The 18,055-nt window shown below is 56.6% G+C and overlaps 1 protein-coding gene across 1 annotated transcript in view; it reads left to right on the forward strand.

The window, feature by feature from the left end:
* SPEF2 (sperm flagellar 2) overlaps nt 1-18,055 on the forward strand; it is a 169,895-nt gene that overhangs the window by 102,830 nt on the left and 49,010 nt on the right. Inside the window, exons 25-26 of the mRNA XM_041749489.1 lie at nt 10,949-11,103; nt 15,071-15,251. Of these exons, the coding sequence (XP_041605423.1) occupies nt 10,949-11,103; nt 15,071-15,251 (336 nt within the window). The remainder of the gene's footprint in view (nt 1-10,948; nt 11,104-15,070; nt 15,252-18,055) is intronic.

An 18,055-nucleotide genomic window follows, 5' to 3' on the forward strand; every position in this document is an offset into this window, starting at 1 on the left:
ATCTTCACCTAGTTTTACCCCTGGGAGCAAGATACCCTCAAGGAGCAAGTTAGGCTCCTCCCCTCCCAGAGGAACTGGCGGACAGGGGTGTTATGTTCCTTGATGCTTACATTTCAAAGAGATGGTGCCCAGATACTCCGGAAAGACAGTTTTGAGATCTACAACTGGCAAGAAGCTTTTAAAAAGATTTACATCTGGGGATCCCTGGGTGGCTCAGCGGCTGAGCACCTGCCTTCGGCAAAGGGCGTGATCCTGGAGTCCGGGGATCGAGTCCCACATCAGGCTACCTGCATGGAGCCTGCTTCTCCTTCCCCTTCTGCCTGTGTCTCTGCCCCCACCCCCGTGTCTCTCATGAATAAATAAATAAAACCTTTTAAAAAAAGGATTTACATCTGAGGGGCACCTGGTGGCTCAGTCAGTTAAGTGCCTTTGGCTCAGGTTAGGATCCTGGGATGGAGCCCCATGTCATTGGGCTCTCTGCCAGTGGGGAGGCTGCTTCTCCCTCTCCCTTTGCCCCTCCCTCCCTGTTCATGCTTTCTCTCTCTCATAAATAAAATCTTAAAAAAAAAAAAAAAAAGACAACTCGAAGGGACAGAGCAAGGATTTACAATGACAAATTTTCTAAAGTAAATTAGAAAAGGGATGGCCGGGAGTGTCGAGTTAGGAAGAAGACTGTCTAAAATTCAGCCAAGCTGAGGGGAATAGTAAGCCTATGTTGGTCAAGCTGTGTCTTCATGAATATTTTTTCCTAAGAGCATAGCAGTGAGGGTAGAGAACGGAAAAGGGTACGGTTTTAGTCTTCAACTGATTGATGATTGACTTACATGAGGCGATGTGGCAGGAGAGAGGGCTGTGTAGCTGACAAGCCAAGCTAGGGCACAGTAGGTGTTCGATAAAGGCTCATTCAGCCAATGCCCATGAACGCTGATACTTGCAACCTTCAGAGGGATAAGCCTGTGGTGCAAGGGCAGATTGAACCACAGGAGGCCTGAAAGGTCAGCAGAAAGTTGAGACCCAGGAGCAGCGTCACTGAATACCAGCTCTGGGATCCAGGCGTGGGTTGTACAAAGGATTAAAGTGAGCCAGCCAGGGGAGGGGCAAGATGGCGGCAGAGCAGGGTCTCCAGGTCACCTGTCCTCAGCAAATTACCTAGAAAACCATCCAATCATCCTGAAAACCTACGAATTCGGCCTGAGATTTAAAGAGAGACCAGCTGGAACGCTACAGTGAGAAGAGTTCGCGCTTCTATCAAGGTAGGAAGACGGGGAAAAAGAGATAAAGGAACAAAAGGCCTCCAAGGGGGAGGGGCCCCGCGAGGAGCCGGGCTGAGGCCGGGGCGAGTGTCCCCAGGACAGGAGAGCCCCGTCCCGGAGGAGCAGGAGCTGCACCGACCTTCCCGGGGAAAGGGGCTCGCGGGGAATTGGAGCAGGATCCCCAGAAAGGCGGGGACGCCCTCGGGCTCCCGGGGACAGTAACAGAGGAACTGCGCCCCGGGAAGATGCGCCGAGCTCCCTAAGGGCTGCAGCGCTCGGCGGGACCCGGAGCAGCTCGGAGGGGCTGGGGCGGCGGCTCCGCGGAGGGGGCTGCGGGGCTCCGGGAACAGCTCGGGGGGGGCTCGGGCGGCGGCTCCGCGGAGGGGGCTGCGGGGCTCCGGGAACAGCTCGGAGGGGCTCGGGCGGCGGCTCCGCGGAGGGGGCTGCGGGGCTCCGGGAACAGCTCGGAGGGGCTCGGGCGGCGGCTCCGCGGAGGGGGCTGCGGGGCTCCGGGAACAGCTCGGAGGGGCTCGGGCGGCGGCTCCGCGGAGGGGGCTGCGGGGCTCCGGGAACAGCTCGGAGGGGCTCGGGCGGCGGCTCCGCGGAGGGGGCTGCGGGGCTCCGGGAACAGCTCGGAGGGGCTCGGGCGGCGGCTCCGCGGAGGGGGCTGCGGGGCTCCGGGAACAGCTCGGAGGGGCTCGGGCGGCGGCTCCGCGGAGGGGGCTGCGGGGCTCCGGGAACAGCTCGGAGGGGCTCGGGCGGCGGCTCCGCGGAGGGGGCTGCGGGGCTCCGGGAACAGCTCGGAGGGGCTCGGGCGGCGGCTCCGCGGAGGGGGCTGCGGGGCTCCGGGAACAGCTCGGAGGGGCTCGGGCGGCGGCTCCGCGGAGGGGGCTGCGGGGCTCCGGGAACAGCTCGGAGGGGCTCGGGCGGCGGCTCCGCGGAGGGGGCTGCGGGGCTCCGGGAACAGCTCGGAGGGGCTCGGGCGGCGGCTCCGCGGAGGGGGCTGCGGGGCTCCGGGAACAGCTCGGAGGGGCTCGGGCGGCGGCTCCGCGGAGGGGGCTGCGGGGCTCCGGGAACAGCTCGGAGGGGCTCGGGCGGCGGCTCCGCGGAGGGGGCTGCGGGGCTCCGGGAACAGCTCGGAGGGGCTCGGGCGGCGGCTCCGCGGAGGGGGCTGCGGGGCTCCGGGAACAGCTCGGAGGGGCTCGGGCGGCGGCTCCGCGGAGGGGGCTGCGGGGCTCCGGGAACAGCTCGGAGGGGCTCGGGCGGCGGCTCCGCGGAGGGGGCTGCGGGGCTCCGGGAACAGCTCGGAGGGGCTCGGGCGGCGGCTCCGCGGAGGGGGCTGCGGGGCTCCGGGAACAGCTCGGAGGGGCTCGGGCGGCGGCTCCGCGGAGGGGGCTGCGGGGCTCCGGGAACAGCTCGGAGGGGCTCGGGCGGCGGCTCCGCGGAGGGGGCTGCGGGGCTCCGGGAACAGCTCGGAGGGGCTCGGGCGGCGGCTCCGCGGAGGGGGCTGCGGGGCTCCGGGAACAGCTCGGAGGGGCTCGGGCGGCGGCTCCGCGGAGGGGGCTGCGGGGCTCCGGGAACAGCTCGGAGGGGCTCGGGCGGCGGCTCCGCGGAGGGGGCTGCGGGGCTCCGGGAACAGCTCGGAGGGGCTCGGGCGGCGGCTCCGCGGAGGGGGCTGCGGGGCTCCGGGAACAGCTCGGAGGGGCTCGGGCGGCGGCTCCGCGGAGGGGGCTGCGGGGCTCCGGGAACAGCTCGGAGGGGCTCGGGCGGCGGCTCCGCGGAGGGGGCTGCGGGGCTCCGGGAACAGCTCGGAGGGGCTCGGGCGGCGGCTCCGCGGAGGGGGCTGCGGGGCTCCGGGAACAGCTCGGAGGGGCTCGGGCGGCGGCTCCGCGGAGGGGGCTGCGGGGCTCCGGGAACAGCTCGGAGGGGCTCGGGCGGCGGCTCCGCGGAGGGGGCTGCGGGGCTCCGGGAACAGCTCGGAGGGGCTCGGGCGGCGGCTCCGCGGAGGGGGCTGCGGGGCTCCGGGAACAGCTCGGAGGGGCTCGGGCGGCGGCTCCGCGGAGGGGGCTGCGGGGCTCCGGGAACAGCTCGGAGGGGCTCGGGCGGCGGCTCCGCGGAGGGGGCTGCGGGGCTCCGGGAACAGCTCGGAGGGGCTCGGGCGGCGGCTCCGCGGAGGGGGCTGCGGGGCTCCGGGAACAGCTCGGAGGGGCTCGGGCGGCGGCTCCGCGGAGGGGGCTGCGGGGCTCCGGGAACAGCTCGGAGGGGCTCGGGCGGCGGCTCCGCGGAGGGGGCTGCGGGGCTCCGGGAACAGCTCGGAGGGGCTCGGGCGGCGGCTCCGCGGAGGGGGCTGCGGGGCTCCGGGAACAGCTCGGAGGGGCTCGGGCGGCGGCTCCGCGGAGGGGGCTGCGGGGCTCCGGGAACAGCTCGGAGGGGCTCGGGCGGCGGCTCCGCGGAGGGGGCTGCGGGGCTCCGGGAACAGCTCGGAGGGGCTCGGGCGGCGGCTCCGCGGAGGGGGCTGCGGGGCTCCGGGAACAGCTCGGAGGGGCTCGGGCGGCGGCTCCGCGGAGGGGGCTGCGGGGCTCCGGGAACAGCTCGGAGGGGCTCGGGCGGCGGCTCCGCGGAGGGGGCTGCGGGGCTCCGGGAACAGCTCGGAGGGGCTCGGGCGGCGGCTCCGCGGAGGGGGCTGCGGGGCTCCGGGAACAGCTCGGAGGGGCTCGGGCGGCGGCTCCGCGGAGGGGGCTGCGGGGCTCCGGGAACAGCTCGGAGGGGCTCGGGCGGCGGCTCCGCGGAGGGGGCTGCGGGGCTCCGGGAACAGCTCGGAGGGGCTCGGGCGGCGGCTCCGCGGAGGGGGCTGCGGGGCTCCGGGAACAGCTCGGAGGGGCTCGGGCGGCGGCTCCGCGGAGGGGGCTGCGGGGCTCCGGGAACAGCTCGGAGGGGCTCGGGCGGCGGCTCCGCGGAGGGGGCTGCGGGGCTCCGGGAACAGCTCGGAGGGGCTCGGGCGGCGGCTCCGCGGAGGGGGCTGCGGGGCTCCGGGAACAGCTCGGAGGGGCTCGGGCGGCGGCTCCGCGGAGGGGGCTGCGGGGCTCCGGGAACAGCTCGGAGGGGCTCGGGCGGCGGCTCCGCGGAGGGGGCTGCGGGGCTCCGGGAACAGCTCGGAGGGGCTCGGGCGGCGGCTCCGCGGAGGGGGCTGCGGGGCTCCGGGAACAGCTCGGAGGGGCTCGGGCGGCGGCTCCGCGGAGGGGGCTGCGGGGCTCCGGGAACAGCTCGGAGGGGCTCGGGCGGCGGCTCCGCGGAGGGGGCTGCGGGGCTCCGGGAACAGCTCGGAGGGGCTCGGGCGGCGGCTCCGCGGAGGGGGCTGCGGGGCTCCGGGAACAGCTCGGAGGGGCTCGGGCGGCGGCTCCGCGGAGGGGGCTGCGGGGCTCCGGGAACAGCTCGGAGGGGCTCGGGCGGCGGCTCCGCGGAGGGGGCTGCGGGGCTCCGGGAACAGCTCGGAGGGGCTCGGGCGGCGGCTCCGCGGAGGGGGCTGCGGGGCTCCGGGAACAGCTCGGAGGGGCTCGGGCGGCGGCTCCGCGGAGGGGGCTGCGGGGCTCCGGGAACAGCTCGGAGGGGCTCGGGCGGCGGCTCCGCGGAGGGGGCTGCGGGGCTCCGGGAACAGCTCGGAGGGGCTCGGGCGGCGGCTCCGCGGAGGGGGCTGCGGGGCTCCGGGAACAGCTCGGAGGGGCTCGGGCGGCGGCTCCGCGGAGGGGGCTGCGGGGCTCCGGGAACAGCTCGGAGGGGCTCGGGCGGCGGCTCCGCGGAGGGGGCTGCGGGGCTCCGGGAACAGCTCGGAGGGGCTCGGGCGGCGGCTCCGCGGAGGGGGCTGCGGGGCTCCGGGAACAGCTCGGAGGGGCTCGGGCGGCGGCTCCGCGGAGGGGGCTGCGGGGCTCCGGGAACAGCTCGGAGGGGCTCGGGCGGCGGCTCCGCGGAGGGGGCTGCGGGGCTCCGGGAACAGCTCGGAGGGGCTCGGGCGGCGGCTCCGCGGAGGGGGCTGCGGGGCTCCGGGAACAGCTCGGAGGGGCTCGGGCGGCGGCTCCGCGGAGGGGGCTGCGGGGCTCCGGGAACAGCTCGGAGGGGCTCGGGCGGCGGCTCCGCGGAGGGGGCTGCGGGGCTCCGGGAACAGCTCGGAGGGGCTCGGGCGGCGGCTCCGCGGAGGGGGCTGCGGGGCTCCGGGAACAGCTCGGAGGGGCTCGGGCGGCGGCTCCGCGGAGGGGGCTGCGGGGCTCCGGGAACAGCTCGGAGGGGCTCGGGCGGCGGCTCCGCGGAGGGGGCTGCGGGGCTCCGGGAACAGCTCGGAGGGGCTCGGGCGGCGGCTCCGCGGAGGGGGCTGCGGGGCTCCGGGAACAGCTCGGAGGGGCTCGGGCGGCGGCTCCGCGGAGGGGGCTGCGGGGCTCCGGGAACAGCTCGGAGGGGCTCGGGCGGCGGCTCCGCGGAGGGGGCTGCGGGGCTCCGGGAACAGCTCGGAGGGGCTCGGGCGGCGGCTCCGCGGAGGGGGCTGCGGGGCTCCGGGAACAGCTCGGAGGGGCTCGGGCGGCGGCTCCGCGGAGGGGGCTGCGGGGCTCCGGGAACAGCTCGGAGGGGCTCGGGCGGCGGCTCCGCGGAGGGGGCTGCGGGGCTCCGGGAACAGCTCGGAGGGGCTCGGGCGGCGGCTCCGCGGAGGGGGCTGCGGGGCTCCGGGAACAGCTCGGAGGGGCTCGGGCGGCGGCTCCGCGGAGGGGGCTGCGGGGCTCCGGGAACAGCTCGGAGGGGCTCGGGCGGCGGCTCCGCGGAGGGGGCTGCGGGGCTCCGGGAACAGCTCGGAGGGGCTCGGGCGGCGGCTCCGCGGAGGGGGCTGCGGGGCTCCGGGAACAGCTCGGAGGGGCTCGGGCGGCGGCTCCGCGGAGGGGGCTGCGGGGCTCCGGGAACAGCTCGGAGGGGCTCGGGCGGCGGCTCCGCGGAGGGGGCTGCGGGGCTCCGGGAACAGCTCGGAGGGGCTCGGGCGGCGGCTCCGCGGAGGGGGCTGCGGGGCTCCGGGAACAGCTCGGAGGGGCTCGGGCGGCGGCTCCGCGGAGGGGGCTGCGGGGCTCCGGGAACAGCTCGGAGGGGCTCGGGCGGCGGCTCCGCGGAGGGGGCTGCGGGGCTCCGGGAACAGCTCGGAGGGGCTCGGGCGGCGGCTCCGCGGAGGGGGCTGCGGGGCTCCGGGAACAGCTCGGAGGGGCTCGGGCGGCGGCTCCGCGGAGGGGGCTGCGGGGCTCCGGGAACAGCTCGGAGGGGCTCGGGCGGCGGCTCCGCGGAGGGGGCTGCGGGGCTCCGGGAACAGCTCGGAGGGGCTCGGGCGGCGGCTCCGCGGAGGGGGCTGCGGGGCTCCGGGAACAGCTCGGAGGGGCTCGGGCGGCGGCTCCGCGGAGGGGGCTGCGGGGCTCCGGGAACAGCTCGGAGGGGCTCGGGCGGCGGCTCCGCGGAGGGGGCTGCGGGGCTCCGGGAACAGCTCGGAGGGGCTCGGGCGGCGGCTCCGCGGAGGGGGCTGCGGGGCTCCGGGAACAGCTCGGAGGGGCTCGGGCGGCGGCTCCGCGGAGGGGGCTGCGGGGCTCCGGGAACAGCTCGGAGGGGCTCGGGCGGCGGCTCCGCGGAGGGGGCTGCGGGGCTCCGGGAACAGCTCGGAGGGGCTCGGGCGGCGGCTCCGCGGAGGGGGCTGCGGGGCTCCGGGAACAGCTCGGAGGGGCTCGGGCGGCGGCTCCGCGGAGGGGGCTGCGGGGCTCCGGGAACAGCTCGGAGGGGCTCGGGCGGCGGCTCCGCGGAGGGGGCTGCGGGGCTCCGGGAACAGCTCGGAGGGGCTCGGGCGGCGGCTCCGCGGAGGGGGCTGCGGGGCTCCGGGAACAGCTCGGAGGGGCTCGGGCGGCGGCTCCGCGGAGGGGGCTGCGGGGCTCCGGGAACAGCTCGGAGGGGCTCGGGCGGCGGCTCCGCGGAGGGGGCTGCGGGGCTCCGGGAACAGCTCGGAGGGGCTCGGGCGGCGGCTCCGCGGAGGGGGCTGCGGGGCTCCGGGAACAGCTCGGAGGGGCTCGGGCGGCGGCTCCGCGGAGGGGGCTGCGGGGCTCCGGGAACAGCTCGGAGGGGCTCGGGCGGCGGCTCCGCGGAGGGGGCTGCGGGGCTCCGGGAACAGCTCGGAGGGGCTCGGGCGGCGGCTCCGCGGAGGGGGCTGCGGGGCTCCGGGAACAGCTCGGAGGGGCTCGGGCGGCGGCTCCGCGGAGGGGGCTGCGGGGCTCCGGGAACAGCTCGGAGGGGCTCGGGCGGCGGCTCCGCGGAGGGGGCTGCGGGGCTCCGGGAACAGCTCGGAGGGGCTCGGGCGGCGGCTCCGCGGAGGGGGCTGCGGGGCTCCGGGAACAGCTCGGAGGGGCTCGGGCGGCGGCTCCGCGGAGGGGGCTGCGGGGCTCCGGGAACAGCTCGGAGGGGCTCGGGCGGCGGCTCCGCGGAGGGGGCTGCGGGGCTCCGGGAACAGCTCGGAGGGGCTCGGGCGGCGGCTCCGCGGAGGGGGCTGCGGGGCTCCGGGAACAGCTCGGAGGGGCTCGGGCGGCGGCTCCGCGGAGGGGGCTGCGGGGCTCCGGGAACAGCTCGGAGGGGCTCGGGCGGCGGCTCCGCGGAGGGGGCTGCGGGGCTCCGGGAACAGCTCGGAGGGGCTCGGGCGGCGGCTCCGCGGAGGGGGCTGCGGGGCTCCGGGAACAGCTCGGAGGGGCTCGGGCGGCGGCTCCGCGGAGGGGGCTGCGGGGCTCCGGGAACAGCTCGGAGGGGCTCGGGCGGCGGCTCCGCGGAGGGGGCTGCGGGGCTCCGGGAACAGCTCGGAGGGGCTCGGGCGGCGGCTCCGCGGAGGGGGCTGCGGGGCTCCGGGAACAGCTCGGAGGGGCTCGGGCGGCGGCTCCGCGGAGGGGGCTGCGGGGCTCCGGGAACAGCTCGGAGGGGCTCGGGCGGCGGCTCCGCGGAGGGGGCTGCGGGGCTCCGGGAACAGCTCGGAGGGGCTCGGGCGGCGGCTCCGCGGAGGGGGCTGCGGGGCTCCGGGAACAGCTCGGAGGGGCTCGGGCGGCGGCTCCGCGGAGGGGGCTGCGGGGCTCCGGGAACAGCTCGGAGGGGCTCGGGCGGCGGCTCCGCGGAGGGGGCTGCGGGGCTCCGGGAACAGCTCGGAGGGGCTCGGGCGGCGGCTCCGCGGAGGGGGCTGCGGGGCTCCGGGAACAGCTCGGAGGGGCTCGGGCGGCGGCTCCGCGGAGGGGGCTGCGGGGCTCCGGGAACAGCTCGGAGGGGCTCGGGCGGCGGCTCCGCGGAGGGGGCTGCGGGGCTCCGGGAACAGCTCGGAGGGGCTCGGGCGGCGGCTCCGCGGAGGGGGCTGCGGGGCTCCGGGAACAGCTCGGAGGGGCTCGGGCGGCGGCTCCGCGGAGGGGGCTGCGGGGCTCCGGGAACAGCTCGGAGGGGCTCGGGCGGCGGCTCCGCGGAGGGGGCTGCGGGGCTCCGGGAACAGCTCGGAGGGGCTCGGGCGGCGGCTCCGCGGAGGGGGCTGCGGGGCTCCGGGAACAGCTCGGAGGGGCTCGGGCGGCGGCTCCGCGGAGGGGGCTGCGGGGCTCCGGGAACAGCTCGGAGGGGCTCGGGCGGCGGCTCCGCGGAGGGGGCTGCGGGGCTCCGGGAACAGCTCGGAGGGGCTCGGGCGGCGGCTCCGCGGAGGGGGCTGCGGGGCTCCGGGAATATAGCATAATTTCCTCTAGTTCCAGCTGAATGATTTCTAACATTCTCTTCAAAACTAGGATTCTGTCTTTAAGCATGACAAGTGCAAATACTTATTGCACTGTGAGATTTGTCCATATATGAATATTTTAAATATTAAATTAATTTGGTTAATTAATTAATTTAATTAATTAAATTAATTTGGTTGCTCTGCAGGAAAAAACTATTTAGTTTCCTAATCATTTCAAAATGCTAGTTTGAAAAGTTACTTAAATTTATATTTATGTTTAAAATCCAAATATTTAAAAAATACTTTATAATTTAAAACAATATATGAATGGTAATTTTATTTTATACTATAGATTCAGTTTAACCAGGTGAACATTTTCCTGTTTCACTCATTTGCCTAGAAAAGTTTAATGATGTACAAGACAGCTTTTCAAGAGCAGTTTGGTGAACTCTTTTTTGTATCAAAACCAAACTTACTGAAACTGTTTTTGTCTTCTGTTGTAGACTATAATGTGAAAGCAGTTATCTATTCTAAATTGTGAATATGGCAGTACAAGACTATTTCTTGATGTTTTATGAAATAAATAGCAACATTAATTGCTTGATAAATATTGGGATCCCTTCATAAATATCCTTGGGTTAGGTTCAGCTAAGGGCTTTGAACACTAGGTCAGTTTTGTTCTTTTTGGAAAATATGCTATTATTAACTATGTATCATGGAATACTTCTACAGAAGAGTTTCGGTCTTTAGGCCCCCAGGTACTGGTGTAAGTAGCCCCACTAACCAAATGAAATTTTGGAGGTCATGTTTACAATACCAAAGGGGAACATGGACATGCCAACTGATCTGACACCTAATGGGAGAAGGGATTGGAAAACTCATGGTCTACATTTCTGTGTTTGGCACTCAGATATGCATGCATTTCCTCATTACTGCAAAGGGTTGTGCCTTGGCTGGAAGGGAGTCCCTAGTGAGTGACTGATGCCTGACTTATCACCACTTCTTCTATGTTCTCCATTTCTCTCAAGGCAGTACTGGCAACACCAACAGACAAGGTTTTCTGGGAGCATGGGGAGATGGTCTCCCTACTATACATATTGAGCAAGAATAGAAACTGTGAAAAGAGAACTACCCATTACCACTTTGCCTTACCTTGTCATTTCTCCACAGTTATGTTAAACAGTCCTACAGCACCAAAACCTAGTCTTGCTTTATACTTCAGGCTTTTTGGTATTTGTATTTGTACCTGTATTTGTATTTTTTATTTGTATATATCGTATTTTTGGTGTCTCCCAAATCAACTAACTTGTTACATTCTCTTCAAAACTAGGATTCTGTCTTTAAGCATGACAAGTGCAAATACTTATTGCACTGTGAGATTTGTCCATATATGAATATTTTAAAACTTAATTTGGTTGCTCTGCAAGAAAAAACTGTTTAGTTTCCTAATCATTTCAAAATGCTAGTTTGAAAAGTTACTTAAATTTATGTTTAAAATCCAAATATTTAAAACATGTTTTATAATTTAAAACAATATATGAATGGTAATTTTATTTTATACTATAGATAAAATAGAAGGCATTCACATGTTTGTTAAGGTATTGGGTGATTGAATATAGGACACAGGAATTCTTAATGTCACAGTAATGAATAATATGTACTACTTCAGCTGTCATACATACTATAATCTTTTGTCATAAAGTCAAGAAGCATAGAAATACCATCTTGTTGAGTGGAATCATACTCAATGAGTACAGAAAACACAAGTCACCAGTTATCTTTCATTGTTATGAAAGATATATGTATGCCCTTAGATCCACAACTATAGCCAATTCTTTCTTAATTTCCAGAAAATTGATTTCACTTGCAATATTTTTAAATAGTGCTTACAGAGCCTATATGGGAAATATGTAAAGATCAGCTCGTTTTTTTTCTTGGGCATTAACATTCATATTTTCTATTAAAGGCAGAACTGAACCGTTTCCAAGATACAAAGAGACTCCTTCAAGATTATTACAGGGGAATGGAATGCAAAATTCCAATCGATGACAGTAAGAGATTTACTCGAATCCCGTTGGTCCAGCTGGATAGTAGTAGAGATATTTTGGAAAGCCAACTCAGGTAAGGTAGACCATGTTGTGCTATAATTGGTCTGAACATAAAACCTCATGATTTTTAAGTTGAATGCCAGTAATAAAAAACCACACTCTTGTATCTGCAAATCCAAAATTGAAAAAAGCTCCAAAAAGTGAAAAATTTTCTAACTTTAATTTAAGACGGTTGATATGCGTTATTATCCAAATTATGGTGACTATTTACTCACTTTGCTGAAGAGGTATAGTGCGTTTCATTATGAAGTGCTTCCAGCAAACTCTGCTGAGGATATTAGGGGTTATGTAGTGTCTATAAATTTTGAATTCTGAAAAACTTTTGGCCCAAGAGTTTTCAGCAAAGAATCTTGAATCTCTATCACTTTTATGAAAGGTCCCAAGTATGTGTGTGTGTGTGTGTGTGTGTGTGTGTGTGTGTGTGTGTATGACATGTAAATGAAAATGGAAGGGGTTGTGAGTCTTCTTTTACAGGTAAGGAAACTGAGAAACAGTAAAGGTTCAATCATGTGATTATGACTTCATGAGACTGAAAGACTTGTCAATAGTCTAATCAAACTCTTGCCAGAGCAATAAAATAAGGAATCGTATTTTCAACAAAATATTCCTATTCAATACAAAAGTTTGTAAATAATTGCATTTATAGACCGAATGGGTGGGAGCAGGGGAAGGGCAAGATTCCAAACTCAGAGAAGCTATGAACAGATAGAAAAATGTCTGCATTAAGAATTAAAGTAATATTTTCTCATGACCAATAAAGAGGTCAATGAGAAAACAGGAACCTACAAATGTTAAGAGGGGAAAAAGAAAGAAGTTAGACTTGAAAAATAATATACAGGATGAACATTACATTTAAATCTCCAGGGATCCCTGGGTGGCGCAGCGGTTTGGCGCCTGCCTTTGGCCCAGGGCGCAATCCTGGAGACCCGGGATCGAGTCCCACATCGGGCTCCCGGTGCATGGAGCCTGCTTCTCCCTCTGCCTGTGTCTCTGCCTCTCTCTCTCTCTGTGACTATCATAAATAAAAAATTAAAAAAAAATCCAAAATTAAAAAAATAAATAAATTAAATAAATAAATAAATCTCCAAAGATATATGTATTGAAGATTGAAAGCAGTATATGTACTTTATTTTACAAGTATGCTCAGGTCAATGCAGGTAACACAAGTTGTACAAACTAAACATGGTATAGTGAATATGTTTTGAAGAGAGATAGATGTGGTTTCAATCCTGGGTCTGTTCTTTACTAGTCATATGCGAATAAATTAGAACAATTTATTTGGGGGAAAGTCACCTCAACTTTCTTAAGCCTTGTTTTTATTATCTATAAAGTAGAGTTATTGTGAAGATTACAGAAACTGAAATCCTCAAAGCACTGAGTACCATGTCTGGGGATCAGAAGACTTGAGATCTACTCTCAGTAACTCTCAATAAGTAGGGACTATTATTACATATTATGACAATAACTTACATGCAATATTTTAATTGTGAGAATGTTCTTGTTTTGCTTTATCCTCCCTTGTGCCAAACAGGATTTGAGATACCTGAACATGATAGGGTTATACATAAGATCTGAGACCCACTTCTTCTCTCTCTAGATTTCCTCAATGTAGTCCTATCATGTCCCCATCATGTCCATGTGTAAGCAAGAAAACACAAGAAGAAAAGTACCATCTTTTTGATACGAATATAAGAGAAATGTTTGATTCAGCAAGCTACTGAGAGAGAACTTTGAAATTGAAAACAATAAAAAATTCCAAAGGCAATATGAACCATCAAAGCCATTAAAAGAGGCCAAGTTCCAATGTCCGCAGTAGCAGTGCATTCTGTTCTTAGCACAAAATAGCAAGTCAGGCATATTGGGGAAGCTATTAAAGTTGGTTAGCAGAATGAAACAGGGAAAAGAACAGCCAGTTCTTAATTTCTGCAAAACAACCTTGCACCAGTCTCAAGCTCAAATCACTGCTATGAATATCTACTGAAACTCAATGTACCAACCAACCAATCAACTATAGTCTCTTTAAAATAAATAAGGGAAACAAGCATACTGTTAATCATTTCCACATAGCTGTCAATTTTATTCTTGTAACAACATGATAGTAACTAATAATTTGTTGATAACTAATAATTGGCAATTACTAAGAATTAGTAACAGTAGTAATAGTAGTGGTCATATATTTGTATTATTCAAGGAAAGGAGCTCCAGAGTCACGTGACATGCCCCAATTCATATCCATTGACAGTGGCAGAGCTAGCTAGACCAGAATTTTTTCCTGTAAATGAATTCTAACCCCAAATTTTATTTCTTCTTATTTATTTATTTTTTTTTAAGATTTTACTTATTTATTCATGAGACACACAGAGAGAAAGGCAGAGACATAGGCAAAGGGAGAAGCAAGCTCCCTGTGGAAAGCGTGATATGGGACTGAATCCCAGGACCCGAATCACAACCTGAGCCAAAGGCAGACGCTCAACCACCCATGCCACCCATGTGCTCCCAACTTTTGTTTCTAAATGATATGCCACGATTACTGTCCTCCAAAGCAAAAGTGTTAGGAAATGCATGTTGTACTATATTAAACATTTACAGATGGATCACACAACCTTTACCTTAGCTTGTTAGACACATGAATCTCGGTGTCTCAGTGACTGACATTTAGTATTACTTGATTATTAAAATGTAAGTTGTCCTTGTGTGTAGATGTGTGCTGTGTAGAAGAACCTCAGCACATTGCCTTTATGGGCACAGTACGCTATCAGAATTCCAAATACTATAAGAATCAAAGAGCTAAGTTCGAGAAACCACATCTAATGCCTCAAAACAAGACCAAGCTAATTGTTTGCTGGAGCTCACAATCAGCTTTCTGGATCACCACTCTGTTCCCCCAGGTGCTTAAGTCAGCCAGACCAAATGTTTGTTCCTGACACTCCTCAAGTTTCAACAAAGGCATCCTTGGAGCTGCTCTCTCCCCTTTCCATGCCCAGCTGATGGTTCTTTGCACTTTGGACTACTAAGGTGGACCCCAATCATAATAAACATTCTTCCCTGGGGGTCTCTTCCTGCTTCCCTTAGCATTTAAGATTTGAAAGTCCTTAGGGGATAGAATGTTCCTGGGAGCAGCTCTAAAATTTCTACATAGGGGCAGCAACGTGGCTGAAAGACTGGAGAGAGAGAGAGCTTGTGTTCTCACAGAACTTTACAAAGCAAAGAGAAGATTTCATCATCCATACTCTAAACTGGGGAGGGCTGGTGAATTTCTCCCCCACCCACCACCAAAACTCCGTTGCCTCCATGGGATTTCTCCTTGCAGTCCTCACCTCTTCATATCCTGCTTTTTTACTGTCCAACTTCAGGAAGCCAAATGATGTTAGTCATCTTAAAGGAATGATGTACAGTTTTATTTGATTTGTCTTTTATGGCTGATTTGTTTCTTGTCAGAATTTTATGCCCTGGATATATTTCAAAATTGCATTTCTTCAAGATTGCCATTGTTTCTTTTTCCCTCCTTGTAATCAATGAGAATTAAACCTAAAAATTATGTTTTATTACTCTTTGTTTCTAGTTTATTCATGCTGATAAGACTATAAAAATTTGAATACATTCTGGTTTTTTTTTTTTTTAATAAGACAGGGGTGGGGAGAGGGGCAGAGGAAAAGGGAGACAGAGAATCTCAAGCAAAGGAGGCCCCCACACCAGTGCAGAGCCCAATTCCGGGCTTGGTCTCACAACCTTAAATCATGACCTGAGTTATGACCTGAGTTAAAATTGAGACTCAGTCGTTTAACTGACTGAGCCACCCAGGTGCCCCTTGAATGCAGTCTTTTTTAGTCTTCTCTTCATTCGAAGAGTTCTTCCAGGACAAATTTGGAAATTGAGATTAAAACAAGACAACAAAATTCCCAAAGTCACATGGTCATAAAAATAGAATTCTGTTCAATAAAATATTTATATTTCCTTTATGTTTGTTTGTCTTTTCAAAGAATTCCTCTAATTCCACGAATATCCATTTCCCCGGATTCCGCTATGACCAAACCAAAAACAAAGGCCATACTAAAGGGCAAGATCGATTACTCGCTGGAAAATGTGGAGTTAAACTTTGAGGCAGATGAGAAGTTGGTGATGGACACCTGGCAGCAGGCTTCTTTAGCAATATCTCACATGGTGAGCAAGACTCGTTACTACATTTTCACTAAGTACCAACGTTGGTAATATGCTATGGGTAGAAAACTTACACAGCATTGTATAAATATATACCTTCGGGAACTTGTTTCATTTTCTGAAAGAAATAAGAAGTGAAACAATTCAGTCAGCAAATATATGAGTTCAAGAATGGAGTAAACCAACATGTAGATTATTTTCTCTGCTGGGCCAAGGTTTCAAGCACAAAGACCAAAAGGGCCAGTCAGGAAAAGCCAATGACATAGGGTCAAGTATAATGCAATAGGGAGAGATGGGACTGGGGCCAAGTGGAAATCATCCTCCTAAAGAGGTATGTGCTACTCCATCTACCCTGACCAACTTTCCCATTTCAGAATGATAAATAGCCAGATTTTCCAATTTTCCAAGAAAAGCCAGAAATCCAGATTTGTATATGAAACCCACTGATTTTAGCATGTTAGAAATGAAATCAAATTTGTAAAACTCTCCAGAGCCAGGCAAAACTCACCTCTGGCCTGTAGGCCTCCGGTTTACAGAAGTTTCCTATGAGGTAAGTATTATTCTCTTTACCATGTTAAATGAGGATCCAGAAAGGTTAAAATATGTTGCCAAGGTCACTTAGCATGTTACGTGTCAAAAAGGAGATCTGAAACTAGGACTATATGAGTTCAAAGTTTTCTGCTTTACTGGGAGGTGGAGGGACAATGGTCCCTGACTGCAAGGGACCCGGATCAAATCAGAAGAGAAGGGAAAAGCATGCAGATAACTTTCATGTCAGGAGAAGCTTCCACCTGTACAGAAGGTGCACTCAGAGTTTGGCTTGGATGACCAGTGTTCCCACATCCTACAGTCCTCGGTGCCCAACGTGGTTTGTTTTCATTCTGTGCCAGGCCTCCTTTGAGTTTCCCTGAAATATTCCATCCAAACAGGCAGTGTGGACCTTCCCAAAGACTCTGTGGGAGAAGCAGCCAAGGAGCTTGCCTCAGGATCTCAGAGCTAGGAGTCAACACTTCTGGTGGGGCATTTCCCAAGTCCCTTCCTGGCCACTCTGCCTCCAGGGTTCTTTTCTCTGATTTATCCCACAGCAGCCTCCGTGCCTCCTTTCTGTTCTCCCTATCTTCTGTTCTTCTTCTTTCATTTCTCCCTCTCAAAAATGATTGTAGAATCCTTTAATTGTCTTGCTGCATCTATAAATAATTTTAGTGTAGATTTTGGCACACCCAAAAAAGGTACATGAAGTATACCTGCAGGACTGGATGGATGTATCTAAGGTAGATCCCGGAGGAACCACCACATGTGGAGAAGGTCCATATCTATCAAGTCTTTGTGCCCCTTCCCCGTCCCAAACCCCCATCCCTATAACACCAACCCTCCATCTGCCTTTTTATTTACCATTGCCTTCATATTCATGAGTTTTTATCACCCAAGTCTGTATCTCTAAACAGTATAGTTTACCTTTGCTTGCTTTGAGCTTTAAATACATGGACTCATACCTTTTGTCTCTTTGTGTTTTCTTTTGCTCAACATTATTTACGAGATTCATCCTATGTTGTTGACTGAAGCTGTAGTCTGTTCATTCTTGTTGCTGTATATTGTTTCATTACATAAATTTATCATAATTTATTTAACTAGTCTGCTTCCAGTTTGTGGCATTATGGATATCCTTGCTATGAACATTCACCTACTTGTCTACTGGAGCACATATGCCCACACAACCATTGTATATATGGCTAAGAATATTGGCTATCTCCAATGTCAGTAGATTATACTATAAATAATACTTCAGTTTGCATAAGTTATACCAAATTCTTTCCCCATTTCACTGCAGTATCATCTTTGTCATAAATTAGGTAACCACATATCATAAATTAGGTCTGTTACATTGCTGTATTTTTCCATCCTTGTACCAAAACCGCATAATGTCATATTATTTATTCATTATCTAGATGAGGAAATCTTCCCACTTTGTCATCTGTCCAGAGCATTTTGGCTCTTCTTTGTTTTTGGCCGTTCCATATAAATTATTAAGTTAGCTTGTCAAAATTCATAAAACTGTTGACCATTGATTTTTTTTAGATGATATTCATCAGATTATGGAAGTTTAATTTCTAGCTTATTGTGGTTTTTTTTCATAAATGTATTAACAAATGCTTTCTCCACATCTATTGAGATTGGCATGATATTTTTCTGTTTTCTATTAATATGAAATATCATACTGGTCAGTTTTCTAATATTAAACTTACATCACATCCCAGGATAAGTCCAACATTATAATGAAGCATTATCCTTTTTTCATATTGCTGGATTTGTTTTGCTAATAATTTGTTTAGGATTTTTGAATTTTTGTTCATGAGTGAGGAAATCATATAACTTTTCTTTCTTATACTGTCCTTGTCAACTTTTAGCATCCGCATAATACTAGCCTCATAAATCAAGTCAGAATATGTTTGATTTCTATTCTTTAGAAGAGTCTGAGGAAGTTGGAATTATTTCCTCTTGAAATGTTTAGTGGTGTTCAGCAAGAAGCCATCTAGGCCTGGTGAACTAAACTCTTTTATTACTGGGAGGTAATCTTTGTCTACAATGCTTTTTTTTTTGAAATTAGACTTTTAAATATCAATTACACATTATATCTTTGTTCATCCTCTTATTTTTATCCTTTCTGTATCTTTTCTTACTTGCTTTTTACCCCCTACTTACTTTTGGAAATAGTGCATTCTGTTACTGTTCTCTTAGTGGTTACCCTAGGAAGTACACCATAAATTTTAAACTTATCAAAGTCTAACTATTATTTAGTCGGTAATTCA

Source organism: Vulpes lagopus, chromosome 3 (assembly GCF_018345385.1).
Source record: "Vulpes lagopus strain Blue_001 chromosome 3, ASM1834538v1, whole genome shotgun sequence".
Taxonomy (NCBI): Eukaryota; Metazoa; Chordata; class Mammalia; order Carnivora; family Canidae; genus Vulpes; species Vulpes lagopus.